The sequence below is a fragment of the Orbicella faveolata genome, unplaced genomic scaffold (genome assembly GCF_042242905.1).
Source record: "Orbicella faveolata isolate gen_17 unplaced genomic scaffold, um_ofav_v1 contig_12, whole genome shotgun sequence".
Taxonomy (NCBI): domain Eukaryota; kingdom Metazoa; phylum Cnidaria; class Anthozoa; order Scleractinia; family Merulinidae; genus Orbicella; species Orbicella faveolata.
Window position 1 is genome coordinate 19,308,164 of NW_028301539.1, and position 18,818 is coordinate 19,326,981.

The window sequence follows — 18,818 nt, forward strand, 5'->3', positions numbered from 1 at the left end:
TGATTGACACGATGTAAACGGTGGCACAAATGTAATCGATCGATAATTCGTTGTCTCAGTGTGTGATTAGACATATTTTAATGTTAGATTTATCATCTGATTCGAAAAATCGATTTCGATATCAGATAGTATTTTGTAATAAATTCGTTATATACACGAAATATTGAACAGTATCACCTCGTGGTAATAACTCCTGGAGTGATTTTAGAATTGCACCAATCAAATCCCAAAATTAATGCGCTCAGTACGCACATGAATATTGCATGTGAAATTGTTACCTGTTAATATTTAGGATTTGCTTTTTGTCTTCAGACAAAAAAAGATTCTTGACAAAGTTATAGGCGACACAAGTTTCTCCGAAAAAATTCCGAAATCTCCCAAGAAAAGTCGAATGCATGACCTTCCTTCTGAGCTAAACGAAGAAGAGTCTTTGCGGTCTGCTTAGATTTGCTTTGCCGATGCTAAATGAGAAAGCGAGAAAAGCAATTATTCTTTAAGCTTAGTAGAACTATTTTTGAAGTAGCTTATCCATAGAAAGGGACAGGAAATGGCGTGTAGATGCGACATCGCGTGGCCGCGAACATCTGGTTGACGACGTTGTTTACAGACATTGAAGGTTAATGTGGCTTTCAGTTTGCGCACATTTAAACACGTTTTCCATTGGTCCATTTATTTTTAACCAGGTTTATCCAAAAATTGAATCGCTAGATCTGGCTGGAGAAGCACTAAATCGACATTCCGGCTATCAATGGTTTGTTGTCAAGGGTTTTAGTGACAGTTGTCAGGCATGGTCGAATGACGTATAGTTTCACAGAGATATCAAGAAAGAAAAACACAATCGATCCGAGCGAAAAACAATCGATTGATGATCGTTTTACCGCGTACACTTATTAAACTTGAGGCAATGAAATACAAACAAGGTGATAAACTGGAAAAAAATGAATTAGATATCACGCGACAAATCTGACAGTCGATGTGTTGATTCTGTCAATAACCTGTTGCTATGGGAACTGTTTGATTTGACATCGCGCATGCGTTCTTTTCATGCCGTGATTGGTGGATTTTCGTCACGTGCAGTAATTCACGTTGTTATTCCACCTGGCCCTTTGTCATTTCTCTCCGCCAGATTATCACGCTGAATTTCACCCAATTTCCACAATTTATTTCCAAACTTACAAGTTGAACTAGGTTCGTCCAAAAGTGGCCAGATAGGTCAAGTAGCATCTGGAATTTGATAATGTCGGGTTCTTATCCGCCACCAATTCTTCCTAAGCCGCTGAGCGGCCTTCCTTTCATAGCACCTAAACCAAACATGCCAGGTCAGGGTATGAATGGAAGTCATTCAGACTCTAACAACCTGGAGGAAAAACGAGAAAACGGAGCTAGTCCAAGCTCCAGATCAAATGCCGAATTGTTCGACCTCGAAGCAGAGATGGCCAGAAGGACAAGTCAGCGCAAGCGGCCTAAAGTATGTTTCACAGTTTGTCTTCATTATCTAAATTTGTCATTCATGATATATTATGCAACATTCTTCAATTTATTGTCAACAATACGGTTTTGTGTTCAGCCTCAGCTCTTTTCTTAAAGTTTCAGATGAAGTCTTTCCAGGGCACGGAAGACACATGTGAAGCCTTAAGAATCGAATTTTTCAAGTAATTTTGCCGTGACCTCCGATCCGGGATGCTAAATTTATGCAACACTAAACGAACTGTCAAGAAAGCCCTGAATGCTAACTGGTTAGTGGTTCGTCAAAGTCACATGGGCTTTGTTTCAAAGAATTATTTAATAGCTTCCCCGTTCACATTTAGCCGAATTTCCTTAACCCTGAAAGCGCAAAAAGCTGGAGAAACTCTGGAATCCCTCCGTTCCGGTTCACATGGGAGCAAATGAGAGTTTTTCGACAAGATTTTAGAACCAGAATGGTGGGAAGCCCTACGTCACTTTGTCAACAATGAAACTTTGTAATCACTAACACGCAACGGGTCGTACTTGCAAGAAGATTTCCCCAGCAATTGAACCAGTCTCGAGAAACATTTATTGCATATCTTATCTTTCGTTTCATTTAATTTGTCGCAGAGCTGCCGTATTTTTTCACAACAAATAAATCACTTATTTTTTTACGGCGTTGCGCGTTAGAATTGTTTACATATTTGATGCGCGTTGGTCACGCGGGAGTAATTGTCCGCGGAAGAATGGTGATGTATGACTTTCGCTTGTTCTTCACGGACGAGATAATCATTGTTTGAACTGAGAATTTTCAGTTAAATACTTTAAAAAATCGCCTGGCTTCTATCACGGGAAATCGAATAAGAGTTCTTCGTGTTCTTTTGGAAATCGCGTTGGTTTTTTTGTCTCTTTGTGACAATGGCGGTGAGTGAATCAGAATAAGAAATTGTAGGTTTCCCCAGGGTCGTTTAACTTGATTCAAAGGTAAAGATTGAAGTTCAATACCTAAATTGGCGTTTTCTCTTTCTAATAAGCGTTACTTTGTAGACTAGGTGATTTTCTAAGGGGAAGGCTGAAGCACAGGCGAAAGATATTGACTTTAAAAGCGGCGAAGTAAACCTATTGATCGATTTGCTAGACACGCGTTCTCCATGTGCGTTCATCTGATATTTCGATGAAATTTTCTCGGTTTAGCCCGGGCTTCGGCATTCAAATCCTTGATAATTAAACCTTAGCATTCCATCAGATGTAGACATCCTAAGAGGGAAGATTCAGTTTTCCTTTTTAGCAATGCAATCTTATAAAGAAAAACGAAGTATTTCTCTCTGCTGGCTCAAAAGTGAAATTCATGTGTGACAGCTGGTATATTCCTCTCTTGTATTGCATAACATTTAGTACACATAGAATATTTAGCAAGGTTTTATTAAGGTTTCTGTGGCTTGTGCTGTAAGATTTCGTTTACGCAAACTTACCCCTGTTTATGGTATTTGTAAGAACTCCTACAAATGTAACAATAATGTCATACTAATACAGTACATATTTTTGTTACAAATATTCAGGGCAACAAAGTATAAAAACAAAAGTAAATACAGCTTCTTTGATGGTTTAACATATTTACATATCGTAGTAGTAGTAGTAGTATTTTTCCAAGGGGGCAAGAAAAAATCTGTCTGTCGAGCAATGAGCAAAGTGTCATCGTGTATTTAACAAAAGTATTATACCACGAGCATGCGTTGGATGTGAGATAATAGATAGCCGACGAGGCATGTAGCTCCAAATTGACTATTATCATCTCACATCCAACAAGCAACAAATTATGTAGTATTATTATTAGTAGGACAGTTAGCCGCAAGTGTTGTATGTAGCGAAAGTTAAGAGTTAAAATATATGTAGTAAGAAAATAAAGGTGAAGGTAAAGGAGCCCTCCCCCCCCCCCCCAAAAAAAAATCCAACAAGTGTAAGTGGAATAGTTCTGTTATTGAAAATGCCCCCAAAATATAGAAAACTAATTAAACTAAAAAAAAAACACAACACAAGGAAGGCTGATTTCATTTTCTCACATCCTAAGTACTATAAATATTCCTTGCCGTTATTTTTAATTTATTCATTCAACAAATTATGATGACATGAAGTCGTCGAAACGTCATGTCACTTTACTTACGTTCATTTTCCTGCTTGAGTGTTTTTAGAAATCATTTTCTATAACCCAAATGAAACCATTAAATTGCTATTTATTTGACTATTTTGGTCGCTCATTTCAGCCATTTTGTCACACCACTATTTCCATTCGTATTTGCACTGTTGTAAACCAGTACCGGGACTCTACATTGCAGTAAGGGCTACTTTGTTCATTCTTTTGACCTAAATCATATGGTAAAAGGTGTAATCCAGATGGCTTTAATTTACTGTTTCCTTCATGTACAACCCTTAATTTTGGTGGAGATCACCATTCCTTACTCAGTGGTTTCAACCCCTATAACTGATTTTGCCATCCCACGACAAAGGCTTCAATTCCATGGCTGAGTTCTTGGAACTTCACACTGCTCTTGAACGACAATCATGCTGAGCATGCACCATGTACCAGGAACACAATTTTCCTTTGTTGTGGTAAAATGAACTGGAACTGATAACTAACCTGAAGATTTTGACTCATATGGTTTATTTACTTTGTAGAAAAATTTGTCTGATCTTTATTCTAATCAAACAATGGAATACATTTTGTTTTTAGGTCGAGTACACTGAAGTTGATGTTAAGTTGGCAAATCTGACAGATGATGAAATATCTGATGATGAAATCATGAGAACCAGTTCACGAATATCACCAGTCCCTACGCCAATGGAGACTGACGAGCAACGTGACGTAGAAGAGGAGGAGGAAGAAGAAGATGTACCAGAAGGTAGGTTTCATGTGCTTTGCAGCACTTCTTAACAGATAATCAAAGCACCGTGCATGTTACACCAAGAGAGAAATCTGAAGTTCAAAACAAGGTTGAATTTCTCCTCTCTCACTCAACCAGTGTGCTGGTAAGGGTCTTCCTGATTTATATTCACTGGCACGTTTTCTGGAAAGGTTGTTCCATGAAGGTGTGAAAATGTATGTGGCAACCTTGTTTTTTTCATGGTGTTTCAACACAGAAGTTGAAGAAATCATCAATACTCACAAATGTATACATGATTTTTCCTTCCTTCATGATTTAACATCCTGAACTTTGATCAGGCAATAGGAAAAAATATATTTACAGTCCTTTGCCTCCTAAGTGGAACATAGGTCAACCACAGTTTTCTTCCACTGCTCTCTGTCCTGAGCTTGTCGTTCAATTTGGGTCCATCACAGGCCTATTTGCTGCAGTTCTTGTTTGGCTGATCTTCTCCATTTGGAGAACAGGAAAATGCAGCTAAAACGATAATTTACCTTTTGGTATTGTTGCCCATGCTCTTAAGATCTTGGAGGATGACCTTTCTCAAAATGACTGTATTTATAAATTACAATTGTCTTAAAATTTCCTGAGTTTGAGCCATACATGTAGCCCCTTTCCTTCTACTGAGTCACACTGTGGATTTCCATTTCGCACAATGGATACCGTAAACTGATGCCTGTAAGTTCCTCTGCTTATAAGCACCCCGGTTTTGGGCCCATCTACCTGTAAACCAAAAATTACATCCAGTTATATTAAGCCCCCCAGGATATAAGCCCCCCTCTAGCTTTCCTCGTTTTTAATTTGTTTTATTATGATCTTTTAAAGCTCAATTGCCAGTAAATGAAAAACCTTTTTTGATCTACATGCAGCTATAGCTCGTTTTGGATTGTTCCCCCTCGGATATAAGCCCCTCCATTTATAAGCCCATCTAAAAGCCCTTACAAAGTTGTATAAGTCCTGGGTTTATAAGTGGCGGTTTACAGTGTGTCTTCCAAGGAGTGGCACACACCCACCCAGTGAAAAAATATTATATTCATTTGTAGACTGTTGGAAAACCTTTGATCCACAGTTTAAAACTTTTCTGACCTTGACAACAGTCCAGGTTCAGAGCAACACATTTCAAGCTCTATTCTTTTTAATCAAGACCAACCCTTTAACTAGTTCTTTAATTTAATGAGTTGTGCACAGGAAAATCTCTAGAGGCATACATCAATTTTTTGAATTACTATTAAATCCTGCTTGCTCAAAAAGCAGGCCACTGATTACAGATATGGTATGCATGGTCATAATGTTAAGGAGCTACTATGAACTTGGACAACAAAATTATTGGTGATTCTAATCTATATTAATTAATAATTACAAACAGGACTTGAAGGTGCAGCTTTCCAGAGCAGATTGCCATTTGACAAGATGACTTCACAAGAGGCATCTTGTTTTCCGGATGTTTCACAAGGACCCCCACCAGTTCAGAAGCAGTTTCTGTACATCAGGAATAGAATGGTATATTTAAATCTTATAAGATTTTAATTACGTATTTTTTAGATTTTAAGTAGTTGAAATTTTGTAAACGAGGAGATAATGCTGTCAGTGAATGCACCAAACAAAATCTTTTAATGTATACATATGTCCTCATACTATACTCTTGTAATCATATTGAAGGCTGCACATGTACAAGTTTCTTTCCTGTGTAATAATACAAGTAATTATCACTAATTTGAGCTTTTTTTTGTGATGAAGCTGCAACTGTGGGTCGAGAATCCGCGGCAGCAGTTGACCTTGGAGCATGCATTGTCACAACTGGAACCTCCACAAAATAGTTAGTACCTGCTACATGTCTTATGTTTACACTATTTCTCTCATCAGTGTGTTGGGCGATTGTCTTTTAGTCGCTTCCATATTATCTGTACTTGTATGTTTTGAGGGTTATTATATCCTAAAAATGTTAAAAAACTAGCTGCACACTTTCTGTTACATTGTACATTGTAATTTAACCCCTCTAATAATAAGTCTAACAGGGCATTAGGGAATTTTTATGTTCATTGTAACCATTTGTTGCTTAACTGCAACTCTGCTAGCAATTCTGATTTCTGTGATAAGTAATCAAAAATTGTGCTAATATCTGGGATGTCAAATATCATGCCTACTCCAGTTATTGAGTCCATAGCATACTAGCCCAGTGTGCCATTGAAACTCTGAAAGCTTTATTTGGCAAGTTAATTAACCAATCAGATTTCACGATTTTGTCAGAGAGTGCAAAGCATTCAATAAATTGCCATTAATTTTTTTTTTACTGAAAACTGTGAATATTGTTTGAACACACTTTTATTTTCCTTTTAGACGACCCCAAACTTGCCTCTAGAGTACATGCCTTCCTTTCAAGATATGGTTTGATAAACTTTGGAGTTTACAAGATCCTTAAAATTCCACCAACTTGTAAGTGGTACAGGTTATTCATTGATGGCGTCGTTGTTAGTTAACATTTAAAACCATAAATTCCACTGTAGGTGGTTAATTATGTGACTGTGTAAATTAATAACTTACAAACTTCAGTGAAAGGTCCAGCTGGAAAAATTACTATGCTGGAAGTGATAACTGTTCTACATGTACTTAATAACAAACCTGTATGGATGGATGACAGCAAGGTCTGTGCAAAATAGGACTGGAGCTGTTTAGTAATCTTTCACCAGCCTCCACCAGCTTGCTGGAGACCCAGCGAAGTTATAAAAGTGTTATGAAATTAAAGGTGTTCTATTGCAATTTGCCTTGTAGTGAAAAAGTCCCCTAAAGTGATAGTTGTTGGTTCTGGGATCTCAGGCCTCACAGCAGCACGACAATTACAGTCTTTTGGAATTGATGTCACTATTGTTGAAGCAAGGGCAAGTATCTCTTTTGTTCACCAAATTTGTGTTACTGTGTTATGCATGACTGAAAATGTTGTTTGACAACATGGGCTTGTCTGTTTTTCTTTCTGTTAAGCATGGATTCACTCTCGACTGATGACAATTTGCAGAATCTTTTTATTGTCCTCTGTAGACATTTGTTATATATATTTCTTCTACTAACTTTACACAATAGTGGTTTTTCTAAGTAAACCTTTGTATTTGGCATAATAAAATGCAGGATGTGAAAGGTTAAATGTGTGGTGACATTGCCTCTTTAATCTTTTTGCAGGAACGTGTTGGAGGAAGAGTAGCAACATTCCGTAAGGGCCAGTTCATCGCAGATCTTGGAGCCATGGTGCTGACTGGATTAGGTTAGTGCAGTAACATTTTGACATACTGTAAATTCACTTTATCCTCAGTAGACTTTACTACATCCAAAACCTCTCTACTTGGTGAGCAAATATATATAATGCAATTAATGCATTGCATTCATTGTATTATGGTCCATGTTTCTTGATATTAAAACACATAAACATGATCACAATTTCTTACTTTTTGTTGAGAAAAGTTAAGAGAATATAATTAGTTGACCAGTAATAATAACACATGCACAGTTTCATTAATATTATGCTGGTTATCAACTTGAAATTTAGTTACTTGTTGATTGCAATTCCCACTGTGGTTGTTTGACTTATTAGCCCTTTATACATGTATGTCTTTCACTAGTGATGTTCTCCTGCATTATGAAGTCTGTTGTATAATTTGTTCATGGGAAGCGCAGTGGCCTCATGGTTCATGCACCCGTCTCCAGATTGACTCTGCCTTTTTGTATATTTTGTTAAGAGTTCTTCTGTACTGTCTTGTAGGTGGAAATCCCTTGACAGTGATGGCTAATCAAATCAGCATGGAGCTGCATAAGATAAGACAAAAGTGTCCATTGTATGAAACTCATGGAAAGTCGGTATGTACAGGACATGAACACTGTCCACACATTTTCTTGCAATGTAAAAGCACTTCACTGAGAATTTGTTGGAATCTCCTTGGTAGACTGAACTATTGCAAACAAAACAGTAGAAGAATACAATGATTCCAAAAACATCTGTTCGATGAGTACATTCACTGCATAAAGTTTATTGACTAACAAAAAACATGGACAAAATTAGAGGATAACACTCTTGCACTCTGCTCTGAACAAAACAGTCACTGATCTATTGAATAAATTAACAAAGAAGGTGCATTAGCCAATTGTCATTTTTATAGAGATGGAGTATTCAAGGTATCAACAATATAATTGGAAGGAATATGTATTACACATCATTTAGACTGGAGACACCCCTGAATGTATAACTTATTCACGCTTTTTGTTTATGTGTTTTTCTGGATTGATTACACTGGATGCTCTGCAATTAAAAGCTCTGACAGGGCTGTGCTCTACAGTAGAAGCACCTGGGTGCCACAGGTGACTAACTCTTGGCTTTAGGCAACTAGAAAAAGTTACTTTTTTCATATAACGTGCCTATGAAGTAAATAATTGCTGCTTATTTGAAAGGCTTTTCAAAGTAAAGAAGAATGGCGTTTTCCTTTTTGGAATATCTTTTTTCGTTTTAGAGATATTTACGTTTTTGTAAGGAAAGTGATGACGTCATAGGTGGTTCCACTAAAACAGCACAACACTCAATCAAGAATAACTCTAGAAATATTAAAGCAGTGTTCTTTAAACTTGGCATAATGACACCCGTTGTGCTGTTGCCATGACAACAATTATGCCGCTGGTTCTGTTTTAATTAAGACTAAAATTCCCAGATTTTATCTTAAACAGGGATCACCCACTCCCACCAATCTAATTGGGAGAGTTAAGACAATATGGGAACCATGTGAGTTCCAAGCAAGACCCTCTGTCCCACTTTAAAAGGTTGTAAATGGGGATATTTGGTTTTTCACAGAAAGAGACTGGAGCCAAGAGTGTTGTCATGGCAACAGCATAGTTGGTGTCACTCTGTGTCTTTTGTAATGTACATTGCTGTTGCCAAGTTTAAAGAACACTGCTTTAATATTTCTAGAGTTATTCTTGATTGAGTGTTGTGCTGTTTTAGAGGAACCACCTATGATGTCATCACTTTCCTCATTTGCATAATACAAAAACATGAATATCTCTAAAACAAAAAAAGATATTCCAAAAAGGAAAACGCCTTCCTTCTTTACTTTGAAAAGCCTTTCAAATAAGCAGCATTTATTTTTTACTTCATAGGCACTATAAGCTTAAGCTTAGGCACCAAGTATTTCACGGTTAGGAACCTTTGGGCTCCTGGTAATTTTTCTTTGCCCACAGCCTTGTCTGAAATTTGAAACTTTATAGTTGCATTTCTCAAAATTTTCTGCACTTAACACAATTTTTAATTAGGCAGTGACATAAATTTTTGTGGTTTCTTTTAAATTCTACTTGTCAAAAGATCGCTTTTTTATGTACACTTTGTCCTGACTCTGTAACTAACACTGAAGGTTACTCAAAGACATCTAGAGTTTGCTGTCAGTCTTTAGTCTCATTCCGGATCCCTTGTGTGATTCTCACTTCAGCACAGGTTTACTAATGTTTGCTTACATTTTCTTGCCACTCGACCAATTATCAAAAACTATGTCTACCCTAAAGTTGCATGGTTGTAATTTTGGAGGCAGGAAAGTCACAGTGAAATTGCATGCGTTGTTTTCAAACATTTTTTTTAGCCATTTAAACTTATGTTGTAAAATATACTGTAACTGTAGCAAAATCTGAGAACAGGAAAAATCCCTTGAAAACTACTTGGGTTACTATATAATATTACAAATTTTAAACTACAGCATAATGTATCATCTAATAAGATAAGTTAATAAACATGAAATAATATGAATGTAAAGTAATTCCACACTTAACTAAATAATTTTTAACTTGTCTGCTGTTAAGTTTAAAATACATTGCAAAAAAGCTGTCAGACATAAGTAAAAAAGTTAAGTGTGGGCCATCAGTGCATGTACAATGCATTTCACTGTTAAAGTTAAAAAGACCTTTTATGGTGGTGACTATGTAGTCCTGGAATGCCCAATTGGAAAATGACTTAAAAGTAAATAAATGTACTTAAAATAAAAAATTTTCTCGTGATGTCATTGCATTGAAGCCTGGATTACCAACTTGCAAATTGCTGAAATTTTAAACAAGCAGTGTTTAACATATACTTGATTTTCTCCTGAAGGGGCCACTTGAAAAGAAGGCCAACAGCAGGCTTGCAGCAGTCAGGGTAGGCATTCCTTTCTTGTCATCATGTGTAAAATGTTACTGACACCATTCATTGTACATGTACCTTGGACACGTGTTAGGTGCTTTCCAGGGATTTCATTAAGGGCTGGACACCAGGCAAATTGACCGGTTGTAAGGAGGATTTTGCTTGCCTGGTTTGACCATTTAGAGGAAAGTTTTTCTCATAAAGAAGTTCAGTTCAAAAAGTTTTGCCTGCCTGTGAAATCCAGTTGCCCTCCTGTAAAAAACATTAATGAAACCCCTGTACTTTCATTCTCGTAAATCCAAACACAAATGGCTACACGTACACAGTATCAGCTTTGTAATGTTCTGCTTAGTCTGGTCTATTCTCTGTATAATATTAAATTTCCTGCAGGAGCTTAAACCACCAACCAAAGCCATAATTATAGCTGGTAAAATCAATATCGTCATCATCATACTTACATGTAATCTATTTTCTAAACTTCAAAAACACTAGCAGAATTTTAAAGAGTACATATACTGTGTGTAGCACTATGGGTTGCTTTCTGTACCTTATCGCCTTGCAATGACATTGCTTTGCAAGTTACAAGAAACATTGCACTCTGTCACATGCAGGGATGTGGGTACATGTAAGTGCTGGCTACTGGCTAATTTCCCTGACTATGAGGTAGCTTATCACCAGCTGAAATTTCACTATGAAAGCAAAGAATATGTAACTTGGAAGAAAACCCAGCTGAGCTGGTTTATGAGTATGCTTAGTTTTTGCTCAGCTACATCCCTGCATCCCCGTGTAACCACAACAGTTGCAGAAAGCAAAACTGCCATCTCAGTTCAGTTCTATAAAAAATAGCCGCCACTATATTTTGAAGATTTTGTCTCGATCTTCTTGAGAATGTTGATGAAACACTTGCATAAAAGACTGTTTAGTGTGGTGTTTAGCATCTTAGAAATCGTTCTTCTTACATGCCTGTAGGTGCCAAAAGAGAAGGATGAAATGGTCGAGAGGGAGTTCAACAGACTGCTTGAAGCCACATCATTTCTGTCACATCAGCTGGATTTCAACTACATGCATAGCAAACCTGTGTCCTTGGGGCATGCCTTGGAACTTGTGATCAAGTGAGTAGTGGGTAGAGAAAGTGCTTATTAAATGGGATTAAAGTGTGTATGACAGATACTTTTTTCTCATTCACTGAATGGAATCTACTTGGAAATAAAAAAAATTCCATCAATTTTTCTTCTTCACTTTTTTACCATCCAAAACTTGAAATTTCACTTTGAGTTGGGCAGAAACCGCAGGGGATCGGGAACTGGGAGTAGTCAGCTTGTGACATCAAAACTAGAGCATAGGTCTACATGGACCTTTTATGTAACTTGATGTTTAAGCTGTTTATTTTCCCTTATTTCAGGATGCAAGAGAGACAAGTTAAGGAACAGCAGATTGAATATGCCAAAAAGATTCTGAAGATTCAGGAGCAGCTTAAAACAAGTTTAGCGCAGGTGCAATATGTTTACTTGGTGTAGCTAGTAAACTTGTGCCTAACTGTAAACTAGTTCCTCAGGAGTTTTGAAAACTAAATTTACAGATCATTTCTTAATAGGGTGATTATACTATGAGTGAATGATTACAGAATGGCATGAAGTTTAGGGAGATTAAAATACTGTACCAAAACCCTACCACACAAGGAATTCTCATTGAAGAGTTTCGTTCCTCCCTGTTTTTGTTGTTTAATTATTCCCCATCCCTTTCTTCCCCCTTCTGAAACATGTGACAAATCAGCAAAGATCTTCAGAACTTTTTTTAGACCTCTGTACTAAAATCACTTTTTATAGACTGGATAAACTTGGAAGAGATACTGAGAGAATGGTGCAATGTTACTGTAGTATTACCTGTGGAAGCAAAAAATTGAAGTCAATTTTATGGACACGATTTCCACTGCACATTTGCAGTGACATGTTGTACCAAAGAAACCTGAAAGAGTCAGTTCAAGAGTCAAAAACGTAACTGTAGCATCACTGTTGTAAAAACGCCTAGACTGGTGGATTTTCTATTGCTGTGTGTATCCATTCTGTCATTTTAACTCAAATGTGGTGTTTTGTTACCTCTAGATGGTGCAGATAAAAGAAAAGGTAAAACAGACCCATAAAGAATATCAAGATGCACTCAAGGTCAAAGAACCAAGGTAACATTACGGTGCAGTCCTATAGTTCATTGCATGAGTAATGTGCCCAACTGATAAATACTGGGGCTTTTCAGGGCCACTTAGAAGAAAAAACAGCAAAACAGGGCATGTAAATTCATAACACAACAATTAAAACTCCCAACTGGCAGGAGACTGCTGGCTATTTAACAGTGTGTTTGAGCTGCTGAACGTGGGACCACTGACTAGCACCAGCTAGTGGCCAGAATGGGACTTGAACCTGTGACCTCTGGATTTCAAGTGTACTGCTTTGTCTACCACTTACCATTTTGCTTTTAACTTTTCAGAAATCTACATTAAATATGTGACTTTATGCCAATGATTGTGCTTGATTCACAATTTTTTTTTTCTCTTACAAACTTTAAGACACTGGTTAGAACTTAGTTATAAATACTTTTTTAACAGGGACATCACATCAGAGTTCTTGGTGAAAAGCAAGTTAAGGGACCTAAATGCTCTTTGCAGGGTAAGGAAATTTTCATTGGTGTATGTCAGTATACTTGGTATAAACACCACTGGCACATAGTTCTTACATTATTAAGCAAAGGCAGGTTTCCGTAGATCAAAGATCACTGTGGTTGTTGCAATCGCTACAGAAAAAAAAATTGAGCTACATGTATCCTTACAACTATCACATTCTATATGATTGCCAAAGTCCCTTCAGAATGAATAAATGCTGAGAGGACCTGGATCAAGCAATGCTGGTGTAGAGTAATCTTAGTATATTAAACAATTAGATTATGAGCTTGAGATTTCTATCAGTGGTGCCCTTGTCAACTATCACGCATAGAAATCGAGAGCGAATAATGTAGTTGTTTTAGTATAAATCTACTAGGCATTCAAAACTTTATCTAAATCCTCTTCACAGACACTTCGGAAACGCCGAGAAGCTGCAGTCATATTGTTAACAAGGGCACACTGCTATGCTACTATCTATCACAGAATAGATAGTGAGTAGCGTAGACAATCAGAGAATGGCATTCGTGATAGAACGCTAGTAGATTTATTCAAAAAATATTATATATATATCATTAGCATGATTAATACAATTTCTGGAGAATGGTTTCCATATGTTTGCAGCAATCATTATGATCTTTGAAATAGAACCAAAGCCAGGAATAATTATAGCAATTTTTGACCTCTTGACTTCTCTTTTAGGAATATGATGAAATGGCAGAAGAGCAGCTACGCATAGAGGAGAGATTGGAAGAACTAGAGGACAACCCACCGAGGTATGTGTGTAGGTAACGTGATTATTAAGAAAAAATTGAAAAGAAAGTATGCACCATGGTTCAGTTGATAAAATTTCTGCAAATCATAAAGTGTAACGTGCGTAGTGTGAATACAAGACGTTAGTTTTCGTTCACGTAACTAAGGCAAGAAATGTTCATGTATATGGATTGTCACTGTGTTGAAATTAAGCTCAGTTAAAACAATGTTTATTAACAAGGTTGAAGGCATGGGATTTATATGTACAGTATGTATAGGCCTATTCCATGTTCCATTCCAAGTCCGCCTCTGTTCCAAATGAGTCCTCATGCAAACTTTCCATATGAAAATCAACTTTATTTGCAGGAAAATGCATACACAAAAGACCATGTTTAACCACAATTCCAAACACCAAGAAGGGAGTTACAAGAAGGGGCGCATAGCAGAGTATTTTTGATGAACATTGAGATGTTTAGAATTGTGGGCAAACATTTTCGTGAGTGTTTGATGTAACTTTTCAATCCAAACTGAAACTAAGTGAGAAAACAGGAAAATAAATTGTAAAAATTGATGCTAATTAAGATCAGATAGCCAACAACCGTTAAATTCATGATTGCCTTTGTTTAAACTGGATGTATTACTAAGTTAGTCTGAGAACGTGCAAGTAAAAATCATGTTTGTTGAATTGTGTCACATAGTGACCCATTTTAGCACAAGCAGAATGTAACTCTGAAATTGGTTAAATTTAAATGTCCTGAAGGTTTTGCTGGTGTTACTATTATACTCCTTCTGTTATTGCTATCACGCTAATTTGTGTTGATTGTGTTTTCTAGTGATGTTTATTTGTCATCAAGAGATCGACAGATTCTAGACTGGCATTTTGCTAATCTGGAGTTTGCAAATGCCACGCCTTTGACATCGTTATCACTGAAGCATTGGGATCAAGATGATGACTTTGAGTTCAGTGGTAGTCACATGACTGTGCGTAATGGCTACTCCTGCCTTCCAGCTGCTCTGGCTGAAGGACTTGATATCAGACTCAACACAGCAGTCAGACATGTCCGCTACAACAGAACTGGTAAGGAAAATTGTTTGCTGGACAACAAGGTGCCCCTCTTTTTTGCACGTTAATTAGCACTTATTGCCTACATGTGACACAAATTTTTGTAAATATAAAATCAATAAAGGGTTGTCGTTGCAGCGTTACTGTTACTCTCGACTGGTAAAGGACACTTGCGTTCAAACTCTTAGCCTACAAATCTTGACCGCACATCAGCACAGCAAACTCGAGTTCAAATAGTATAATTGACGACTAACCAGGGGTTTTTCATTTGCCATCAGGTGTGGAAATAGTCACTCAGAGCACTAGCAAGTCGTCCATAACCACCACACAGACGTTCAAAGGAGATGCTGTGTTAATAACGCTGCCTCTTGGAGTGCTCAAAAGTCATCCATCAGGTGTTCAGTTTCACCCTCCCCTCCCTGAGTGGAAGACTGCTGCTATCCACAGAATGGGATTTGGAAACCTAAATAAGGTTGGTGAATAACAGGAATTTTACCTGAGGCATTTCTGTTACTTTGAACCAAGAGAATGTCTCTAAAATGGTAGGCACTAGTGGTATGATTGGGTACATGCAGCTGCTGGGTTTTTGAGTCACTTCACTTTACCAACAAAACTTAGCCCTTGTGCTAACCATACATGTACTACCAACCTGGCACAATCTTGCACCTAAAAAGTAGTGACCAAGTGTTGCATTTCAGAATACCAGAGTACTAAAGGAAACTTACTCAGTACATAAATAGTGCGTTTTGATTATTCCTAGTGAAAGAAACTTTAAGTGATAGTTTTTCCATGAATAGATTTATCTATCCTTCATGTGTACATCAGAAAAGCAACATGTTATGTTCTTTTATGGAGTAAAAAGTCGCCTCTGGCGATGAATATTAGCATTCTCTTTGTATGACACATTGATCACATACATGACGATGTCACTGTACATGTGGGGAAATTGTGTCTATTAACATGTCGCTTTGTTGACTGTAGGTCGTTCTGTGTTTTGATCGAGTGTTTTGGGATCCAAACACTAATCTCTTTGGTCACGTTGGAAGCACAACAGCCAATCGTGGAGAGCTTTTCTTGTTCTGGAATCTCTACAAGTCTCCAGTCCTCATTGCCCTTGTGGCTGGTGAAGCTGCCAACAAGTTGGAGAATGTGTCTGATGAGATCATTGTTGGAAGTGCCATTGCAGTGTTGAAGGGGATATTTGGGAGCAGTGCTGTTCCTCAGGTATGTTTTGTGTATTTGGGGCAGTATTTCTCAGTGTTGAACAGAGAACCTTCATGACTTCAAAATTGTGGCAGCTACCTGTATGGTTGTTGTTCTATTTAAGATCCGCTCACTTTTGTGGTTTCTTGTTCTGTGATTCATGAAAAATAACGAAAGGAGCAATGTCATGTATTTCACATCTTTATTAATTAAACCTCAATTTGTTATGGTAATCGTTCATCTTTATCGTTTATTCAATGATCTGAACTTCTCAGTAAATTTGTGCAGAACCGTTTCAAGGTTTGGAACGGAGAAACAATCAAGGCCCTAAGAGTTCCAAGCAGATCATCATTGTCTATGTAACAGAGCATGACTAAATCTTTGCTTTGTTACTTACAGCCTAAAGAGACAGTAGTGACTCGATGGAAGTCAGACGAGTGGTCACGAGGCTCTTACTCATTCGTAGCAGCAGGTTCATCAGGAAATGACTATGATCTAATGGCATCCCCAGTAGCCCCTCCAGCACTGACAGGGATGCCGCCAGGCAACCCTGCCCCGCCCAACCCTCCAAGAGTGTTCTTTGCTGGGGAGCATACGATCAGGAACTATCCAGCCACAGTACATGGAGCCCTGTTGAGTGGTCTGAGAGAGGCTGGTAGAATTGCCGACCAGTTTTTGGGACTACCTTATGAAGTGAATAGAATTGGTCAGCCCCCTATGACACAGGTGTAACAACACTCAAAGGCATTTGATGTTAAGAAAGATGGGAGGCATTCACTTGCTGCTTTTAACAGAAGGCTCAACCTAGCCAGTGACAGACTCATCTTTAGGAGCATCTTTGATGGCCAATGCTTTTGACAGCATATTTGGCCTAACTGTTGATGACAATTAGTCTCTTTAAGTTGTATATACCACCGTCGTGTTTGGTCATGAAAACCTATCTCTTCGACACAAATATGTCATATGTAGTTTACTCTGAAATAGCTGTCATCCAATCACCGTGCAGTGAGAAACACGTCATACGCAGACATCTTATTTATGTTCACATAGCAGTTGCCTTCCCAGGCTCTACTCGTCTTTCCCTTGGAGCGAGGATGAGACTGGGAAGAGGATAGATTTTTCAAATGAGGTTTCCCCCAAAAGCTGACAGAGATCCTGTTGAGGTTCTAGAAATGTAATCCATTATCAATTCACTTTACATGGCTGGATTACACAAGAAAAGAGCAGGCAAAAGATTGCAAATAATTCAGATGAGCTGAGGATGTGAGCACGACTTGACTTTGGGTTATGTGTTCTAGGCAAATTCTCGGAAAAACTGAAAATTCAGATATCCTGGTCTTTGATCATCAGTTGTAAATGTTCAGTTGTACAGCTCTCTTTTTCAGAGATTAACAGATAACTGAGCCAAAGTAAGCGGCAGCAGTAATCAAACGTATACACCATGCTCTTTCACAATCTTTGGACATTTCCATGGATTTTGTTCGTTACACCACTTTCTGTATGCCAAATGTTTTTGATTTCGTCTTAATGAGAACTTGTAAAAGGGTTGGCACATTGTTACCTGCGTAACACCATTGACCATATTGGAACATGAAGGGGCATTCACTATTTGCGAACCAAACTTTTTAACTTGATTGACTGTCCGTTTGATTAGCGCAATGTTGACGTAATTAATAGAGTGTTAGCAAATCGAGATAAGTACTCGAGACTTCTTGGATGGTATCTTTAGTCTCGGGTGTCCATAGATGCATGCCTGACTTATCCTCTCAGCTATACATACCTTCCACCACCATCATTTAGACATAGTAGTAATCAATGTAATATATGTGGTAAGAATAATTTAGTAGTTTCAACTTCCTTGAATAATTTCAGTTTCTCCCATGTTCAACTTCACTAATTAACTTTTTTGTAATATTGGTCACCATACTCTTGTCAAAGCCTTTTTTGGAAGGCAAAGCAACTATATAACACTGTATAGATCTCAATTCAATGTGTTACTTTCATTATTAAGAAGTGTAGATTATTATTTATTACAAATAATGAAAAATCCATACTGAAACAGTTGCTTCCATTCAGTTTAATCAAGCATGTGAGTGTACTCTGTTCACAACTCTCAATGTGATGAAAAAAAAACTTGATTCCACTTCAACCAGATTAGTACAAATAACACGCAAAACAAACACAAATGAATGTAGTAATGTGTTAGTTATAGAGCGGTTTTTCACTTTTGTCGAAATTTAATTGGTTTTGTATTACTATGGCCACTTAACGACTGACAAACAGTGCATTCAAAATCCCAGGTTTTTTGCGTACTCTCATTGAACGAATTTTGTCAGAACTTTTAGAATTGGTTAAGAACATAATTATCCAAGAGATAAACCTATAACTGTTCAATTTATGAAATCTTTGCCCTGTTATTTAGTTACTACGCCTTTCAATAACATGCGGTCAATCAAATGTTCGGCGGCTCCTCCAAGCTTCCGACTACTGCCAAGCACTGTTTCGTTGTCTGGACTGTGCTCAACGATTTGATTATCGGGTGCTCAGCAGTAGTCGGAAGCTGGGAGGAGCCGCCGAACATTTGATTGACGGTATCGAAAAACGCATTTGTCGGTTGAGCTTTGAATTTTGGAGTCCGCATGTTATTGA

The 18,818-nt window shown here is 37.7% G+C and overlaps 2 protein-coding genes across 4 annotated transcripts in view; one reads left to right on the forward strand and one right to left on the reverse strand.

Moving 5' to 3' along the window:
• Positions 1 to 18,818, reverse strand: part of LOC110059650 (dnaJ homolog subfamily B member 4-like) — a 110,559-nt gene that overhangs the window by 83,316 nt on the left and 8,425 nt on the right. The window lies entirely within an intron of this gene.
• On the forward strand, positions 1,088 to 18,228 carry LOC110059628 (lysine-specific histone demethylase 1A-like). 3 transcript variants are annotated; one of them, XM_089282694.1, is made up of 19 exons: positions 2,165 to 2,370; positions 3,708 to 3,778; positions 4,175 to 4,343; positions 5,731 to 5,864; positions 6,102 to 6,180; positions 6,702 to 6,797; positions 7,134 to 7,240; positions 7,536 to 7,617; positions 8,113 to 8,207; positions 10,471 to 10,515; positions 11,470 to 11,612; positions 11,903 to 11,993; positions 12,603 to 12,676; positions 13,100 to 13,160; positions 13,853 to 13,926; positions 14,737 to 14,981; positions 15,245 to 15,438; positions 15,948 to 16,190; positions 16,569 to 18,228. In XM_089282694.1, exons 3-19 carry the CDS (start codon positions 4,244 to 4,246, stop codon positions 16,899 to 16,901), a joined length of 2,196 nt encoding a protein of 731 aa, XP_089138820.1. In that variant the 5' UTR covers positions 2,165 to 2,370; positions 3,708 to 3,778; positions 4,175 to 4,243; the 3' UTR covers positions 16,902 to 18,228. The 3 variants fall into 3 exon arrangements, with proteins under 3 accessions (XP_020622009.1, XP_020622010.1, XP_089138820.1); XM_020766350.2 differs by lacking the exons at positions 2,165 to 2,370; positions 3,708 to 3,778 and adding an exon at positions 1,088 to 1,468; XM_020766351.2 differs by lacking the exon at positions 3,708 to 3,778 and having other exon boundaries at positions 2,164 to 2,370.